Genomic DNA, 7703 nt, shown 5'->3' on the forward strand with positions numbered 1-7703 from the left:
TTTAGTAATGCTTAGTATTCTATAAAAGTGAGGATTGATATTCGTTAAGTACGATTGTGAAAAGATTCAAAAAAATTAAAAGATCTAGGTAAGTATAGTTTCTATACTAGACTTTATATAATAAAAAAATTAACTGAAGTTGACTTTATAAAAAATACACATGTTATGTTTTGAAAAGAGATGTGAAAACAACATCAGTCATGTGATCTGCATTACTCATGAAAGTTATAAAAAGAAAAAGTATTTTCTAGCATGACTAGTATAGACATAAGTAATATTTGACATGTTACTTTCTGAACTGTGCAAAAGAGTGAATATGAAGTACATAAATTTGTATATGTTATATGAAGATATTCTGAATCCGTTTTTGATTATGTGAAAATAATATGAATATGCTCGGCACTTTGTTTGATATGATATGCATCTAAAAAATTTTTGACATGACTTTCTGATTTTGTATATGATTATGTTTCTGGTTCTTATATGATAGCTCTAATTCTGTTATATGGTTGGTATCAACATATCTGATATGAGTGCGCCTATTTTGGAAATAAAAATAGTTTTTTCTATGTGTTTTTTCTTGTGTGCACACTTGGGTCTCCAATAATGAATAAGGAAAAACTCGCATTCTAATACTGCCTAATTTGGCCACCGGATATAGTATAACCCTACCATGAAAGTTAAACATAATATACGATACGATACGATACGATATAATATGATGAAGATGTTCAATCATATTTTGATAAAGTGTATTTGAATATGAACAATTGGTTTTTGAATATGAACAGCTTGAAAAGTCATTCTAATATTCTGATAACACGTTTTTTAGACTTGCATACTAAAACTGAAATAATTTGCTTATGCATTATGAACTCTCTAAAAAGGCTTATGTTTATATATTAGTATATGTTATTTGTTTACTAAGTTGTTGATAACTCACTCCTATCTCCACAATATTTTTAGATGTGTTGAATATTTCAACCGATAATCGAGAATCAAAAGCATGTATAAAGCTACGTGAGTATAGTAGATTAAGGGCAGGTTTGGGGCACAAGACAAAACACAAAATTCTCATCTCATCTAATCTCATCATTACACTTTTTTCAAATCTCCATACAAAATATAATAAACAATTCAACTTTTTCAAATCCCAATACACATTTTTCAAATCTCAAAATAATAATAATATTAAAACATAATATTTTAAATTTCAAAATAAAACACAAAATTATTATCTCACCTCCCAAATCTGCCCTAAGTATAAAGATGATACTTTGATTATTAGAGACGGCTTGATATTTTGGAAGGTTGATATTTATTTTGAGATTTTATAATATTTAGAATAATTATATTGGAGTGGTTGATTTAAAACAAAATCTTATGTGTTATTAAAAATTTGGAGTCTGTGACTATATGGTTAGAATATGATCTTATTAAAGTGGCAATAAATAATTCTCCGACCCACGCGATACTGGTGTGTTACAACATTACTCATTACTAAATCTTTTACTAAAATTTTAGAATTTTTCTTTAAATATCTATTTTTATAGATTCCACAAATTTATAAAGTCAAGATTATTCACAAATAACTCTGAAATTATTTGCAATCCTCTTCAACAAAAATTTACATTTTTTTTTTTTTTGTCGAGTTATGTTACATATTTTAATAATATGATTGATCAAAGTAATTATTTTATATTAAAAAATAATATAATTAATCACATTAATAAAATATATCAAAAAAAAAAAAAAAGACATGAAAATAACTTCACATTAAATTTTTATTTTTGGAAAACATCGGAAACGGGAATGTGCATTTTGGTAATTAATTTTACCTTGTGGATGCTAGATTACGGAAGGGATAAATCTCTTCCCATTTGAGAAAAACAGACGAGAGAGTCGGGCGGCTGCTCACCAAGGAAGGGCTGGACGTGGCGGTGGGTCTGGGTGGAGATCGACAGCGGCGCGGCTGGGGTCGACGGCGACGGAGCCCGAGAGAACGACGTGCGGTGGAGTCTACAGCGGCCACTCAGTATGGAGAAAAGAGAAACGCTGTGCGTCGGAGCTGGGCTGAGAAAACGCAGATCTGAGCTGAGCATCGTCAGCTTGTTCTTGGCTTCGTGGCGGTGCAATATACGGTGCGTGGGGATCCTTTGGTGTGGCGGATTGATGGTCCGTTGGTGGCTACTTGTTTGTGGCGGCAGTGACAGAGTGGAGGTCGTGGGGGTGGAAGTTGAGTAGTTCACGGTCGTTGCGAGTCTCTCTTTCGGTGGTTTTTTGGCATGATGATAACGATGGTTTCCGTTTGCCGTGGGGAAGACGTGGGTTATTGGGTTCAACGATGGTGGTGATGGGTGCAACGGATCTGAGGTGGTTGACGGCGGATTGGTGGTTTGTAGTTGGCAGTGGTGCTTGGTTGTAGCGTTGGGTGTTCGTGGTCCACGTGTGGCTGGCTGGTTCACGAAAAACACTGCAGCGCAAGGTGGTTTGTCGCAATTTTCTTACGGGTTGGAGTGATTCAACATGGACGAGGAATCGCTGTGGTTTGCGTTCACGGTGGAGGAAAGGAGCGCTACTCTGTTTTCTATGGTGTAAAGCATGGGTTGTTGCGGTAGTTCGGGTATGGGTGACAGCGTGGTGATTGAGCTACGATGGCGACGTGCGGTCATCTGGCGTGTAAGGGCAGTGACAGCAGAGAGATGTGGAGAGAAAAACCGAGAGGAACCGAACACAGAGGGGGAAAGAGAGACGTTGGAGCTGGATAGGCTTGGGCGGTAGAAATCTCAAATCACAGATAAGAAAAGAAAGAGGGTGAAACAATTTCGAGAGGGCTGTTGGGCAGAGAGGTAGAGGGAAACCTGGGTGAGTGGCATAAATGGGGATCGGAGAGAAATAGGGAGAAGGGAGAGACGGAGTGGAGTAAAATTCGGGAGGGAAGAAACCGTTGGCGGTGGGGAGGGAAAAGAAAGAAAGAAGACTTACCAACAAAACGGCGTCGTTTTCTTTCAAAGGCTGATTTTCCTTCTGCCTGGTCTGCTTTGGCCCTGGGCGTTGGGTTTTATAAATGCTGTATATTTTTTTAATTTTCAGATAAAATATAATAAATAATTTAATTTTTTTCAAATCTCAATTTAATATTTTTAAAATTTTAAATAATAATAATATTAAAAATAATATTTTAAACTTTTATCTAAAATAAAAATTCTCATTTCACTATCTAAACTTATCCTAGAATTCAAATTCCTCACGCTCCGTTTAAAAATAATAGTCTATTATGATAAATTTAATTTTTTTAAGTGGATTCCAAATTTCTCCAATTTTTTTTTAAAACAAAAAAGCAAAACTTATACCGTCTAAAACCATATATATAAATTATATTCCTTTAGCAATTATTCCCTGTAGCAAATCATGAGAGAAGAAAATACGTTTCAAGTATTAATTCTCTATCAAATTCCTTTTTTGGTATCTCACCTTTTCTTCGGTGATTCCTATTATATGAAAATCTCAAGGGCCCGGGAGCAAATGGCACTCCAAACCCTGGCCCCACGGGCAATCAAATCATGTGCGACCTTTTTTTTCTACTTTTGTAATGCAATGTTACAAAGGTTGTAAGATGATGTTCTTCCTAATAAATTTAATCATCACTAATCACATCAATTAATTATGTTATGTATGTTAAGTGAATGACACGTGACATCACTTAAAATATGTCACATTTAATAACAATATTCAAGATGAAGGGACAAATATAATGTTGCAGCAGCATGCCGTCTTGCAAGTAATTCTGTCAGAGCGAAGAATGTTCCCCAAAATCACCTCAAGATCATTGCCAACAGTTGTGCAATCTGGATGAGCGCAGGACCATGCTTCACAAACAACCTTCACCAAGAACTCATAGTCATGATTTCTGCTTCTCCATGGACTGAGAATGGAACTGATACGGCAATCATGTCCTACTTTGGACCAATCACTCGAAGAACCAAAGTTTATCATCGAGGAAGTCACAACATGACTATTTTCCATTAATGCCTATGGAATCGATGAACCATGCAGGCATACACAAGTGAAAACCTCATAGATTTGAGTCTGCAAGGCTAGTCGTGGCTACCAGTAGTCGCGGCATGAGCACAATCCGTGTTTAAAATGATGAAAGCGGTTTGAGTCTCTGAGAACAATCTCTTTTTGGAGTAGATCTGACGCTAACTTCATGAAATTATGGCAATCAACACAAATTCTGATGTTCTTGTTTATTCGTATTACTTTTCCACCACAACACAAACCGCCTTCATTCATTATGGCAAAGGCCAAAGCTAGCTTCTCACTGTGATGGTACAGTTGCTCCTCTTTGTGCTCCTCTTCTATGTCATGCAGTGCCAAGCTTGTCTCTGGCACATAACCCATTGTCTTTAACTGCCCAATCAGTCCTTCAAGCTGCCTGCATATCACCACCCGTTCTGGATGAGATCGGCCTCCAGAGGCAAATTCATGCACCCGATTCCCAATCTCAACCCAGCTTAATCCGGGTTCTTTTCTCACACCAAAGCCTTTCATTTCATTTCTAATTTGGCCAGCCTTATCGAAATTGCTGCCAGAGGAATATATGTTCGACATTTGCACATAGCTTATTGAATTTCCAGGCTCCAACTCCTTCAGTTTATCTGCTGCTAACTTGGCTAAGCTTGTCTCACCATGTTTCCTACATGATCCAAGAAGTGCACTCCAAACTACAGAATCAGGCTCCATCGGCATTCTATTTATAAGTCTTTGAGCTTCAAGAACTCTCCCAGCTCGTCCAAAAATGTCTACCATGCAAGCATAGTGATCAAGTTGAGGAACAATGCCATAATTCCCAAACATAGTGTCAAATATTTTGATTCCTTCATCTATGAGTTCAGCATGGCTGCAAGCTGAGAGCAGAGTCACAAAGGTCGTAGGATCAGGTTTGACATTCATTTGTGAAAAGAGTTGCAATGCTTCTCTAGCTTTCCCATGCAAGGCATATGCCTTTAGCATTGAGTTCCAAGAAATCAAATCACGAGAACCAATTTCATTGAAAGCTTTCTCAGACAAGGCAATGGAGCCACACCTAGCATACGCATGGATCAAGGCATTTGCAAGTATAGTGTCACCTTCAAACCCAGCTTTAATGACTTGTGAATGAACTGTCAAGGCATGTCGCTCAGTCACGAGGCCCGCACAAGCTTTCAAGACAATTGAGAAAGTATACCAATCTGGAGCTAAGTCCTCTCGTCGCAACTGACGAAACAGGAAGAGAGCTTCTTCTGGGTTCCGTTCTGCAAATGCCGTTATAATACCAGTCCATGAAACAATATCTCGACCACAACTCGTCTCCATGAACAGCCTATAACTGTCGATAATATCTCCTCGGAGATCTGTGTAAGATTTAACCAATGCAGTTTTTACTTCAATTTCTAAGAGAAACCCAGTCTTGATCACGAGAGAATGCAACTGAAAACAAAGTATGAGACTCGTATCAACGTCATTCCCAGTGCTACCACACAAGGAAGAAAAGACACTGAGAAGCGTGGCACGATCAAACCCCATTCCCTCACGGTGCATTCTCATAAAAAGACTGATAGCTTCAGCTCCAAGCCCGCGAGACTGAAATCCTGCAATCATTGAATTCCAAGAAATAAGATTCCGGAACTCTATGGTCTTGAACACATTCCAAGCCTCGTCCCTATCATAAATATAAACACCACCACGACCACAACTCTTGCAATACATGGTAACAAGAGCATTCGAAACGTAAATACAAGCATCCAAAGACATTTTCAACGCAAGTGCATGTACCTGCCCACCACGGTCTTTATCCCGCTCCCCACAGGAACTAAGTACACTTGCCACCGCAAACTCATTCGGGCGGCAGTCCCCCAACATTCCTGAAAATAGACGAAAACACTCGTCTGCTCGCCCGTATTGCGCGTACCCAGAAATGAGAGCAGTCCAAGAAATAAGGTTTCTCCTGGGCATTTCATCAAATAGACAGTGAGCATAATTCAAGTAGCCACATTTAGAATACATGTTGATGAGATGGTTGGTGACGAAGAGGTCAGGCGGGTTGGCGGGACTGTAGAATAGCAAGTGGCGGTGCAAAGATATGCCTTCTTCGAGGCATTGGTGGCGAGAACATGCGTGGAAGAGAGTGGCATAGACTTGGTGGGAGTGGGGCGGTGCTAGGGTGTAGAACAGTGAGAGAGCTTCTAAGAGGTGGCTGCGTGTGTCGAGCACACGCACCTTCTCGAGCAGATTGTTGGCTTCTGCCTCAAGACCATGCATTGTGGTAATATGGGCCGATCCGAAGTGTCGGAAGGAAACATACCACCCGCGAATGGTCGGACGTGGCATCACGGAATCTCACAACAACGATTCTGTCTTCGATTGCAGAGCACTTGTTAATTGGCATATCGCTTTGCTTGGTTGCTTAGAAACCTCGGGAAAAATGAATTCGAAATTTACTTCTGCATTACAGGCACTAAGTTGAGAGTTTCTGTAGATTATATGAGAATCTGAATAGAGTTGCCATGGAACAGATCATGGAGTGTCGACAACGGTCGAGCGAGTCAAGGGCTGTCAAGTGCCATGGATTTTCCACTTTTAATGAGAGCTTATAAATTTGGCTAAAGCCGTCGAGCTAATTCCACTTCTAAAAACTTAAAAAAGGGTAAACGATTTACTCAAGGAAAAGGAGATCGAATGATATCTGCAATTTTAAGATTGGATAAATTTTTTGCATTTTTTTAAATAAATAAATATGAAATTTATATAAAAAATAATATTTTTAATAATTGATCTTAGTTTTTTTTATCAAATGACATTCATGGAGTACACAACATTATACATTGTTGAGATATATGTCGTGGTGCTAATCTACTCTCTTTCTGTCTTTATTGAACATGTTATATATGTTGATCAGTTATCTTGTACTTAGATTTTAGTTTTTTAGTACCTTTTTATTAGTTTACGATTTTGAAACAAGTGATAATTTTATATAGCATCAGAGTATAGGTATTGAATTCGAATCCTAACTTAGCACTCTACATCATTTAATTAAATATTTTATGTTGGGTTCATTTATTGAGAAAGAGTTTGACTCACATGTGATGGAGAATGTTAAAATATAAATTAAATAATAAAATTCTATATATTTTCATCGACTTAAGCTGTTAGGGTAAGTGATAATTTCACATATATAAAATAGATTGACTATTGTTTATTTTATTTTTTTATCTCAGCTAAGTAGAGTATTCATAGATAAACTAATGGTTACAAGATACAATATTTAATGGGTGAGAGTTCTTTATAGTCTTCCCATTTTAACATATTACAACACGAAAAAGAAAAAGATGAATCTGGAGCTAGAGACAAAAGTATGGCTCCCACCCATTTTTCTCAATGAGAGATCACTTGGTGACAGTTTTTATATAATCTGATAAACAAACTATAGAACTGTGACTAGAAGTCGTAGTAAAAGGTTGTGTGCTGTAACTTGTTGGTCTGGACTGGTTGGAATAAATTTTTACGTCCACTTTCACTTGATCCATGGTTAGAAAAGGCGAAAACATAGCGTAGCAACCGAAAATTATAACAAATCGCCAGCGGGGAGCTATTATTGGCGATGGCAACACGTGCATGCCACGCGCCACATCTAGAATGAAGAGAACAGTCAAATCGAAAAG

The 7703-nt window shown here is 37.9% G+C and overlaps 1 protein-coding gene across 1 annotated transcript; it reads right to left on the reverse strand.

The window, feature by feature from the left end:
- Positions 1–3610: 3610 nt before the first annotated feature.
- LOC109014232 (pentatricopeptide repeat-containing protein At1g71420) lies at positions 3611–6628 on the reverse strand. The gene has a single exon (XM_018996610.2). The coding sequence runs from the start codon at positions 6370–6372 to the stop codon at positions 4108–4110; it is 2265 nt and encodes a 754-aa protein (XP_018852155.2). The 5' UTR covers positions 6373–6628; the 3' UTR covers positions 3611–4107.
- Positions 6629–7703: the final 1075 nt, after the last annotated feature.

This window comes from Juglans regia, chromosome 9 (assembly GCF_001411555.2).
Source record: "Juglans regia cultivar Chandler chromosome 9, Walnut 2.0, whole genome shotgun sequence".
Taxonomy (NCBI): Eukaryota; Viridiplantae; Streptophyta; class Magnoliopsida; order Fagales; family Juglandaceae; genus Juglans; species Juglans regia.

Excerpts from the sequence above, each read along its gene's own strand:
- LOC109014232 (XM_018996610.2), bottom strand. The coding sequence starts at position 6,372 with ATGCCACGTCCGACCATTCGCGGGTGGTATGTTTCCTTCCGACACTTC.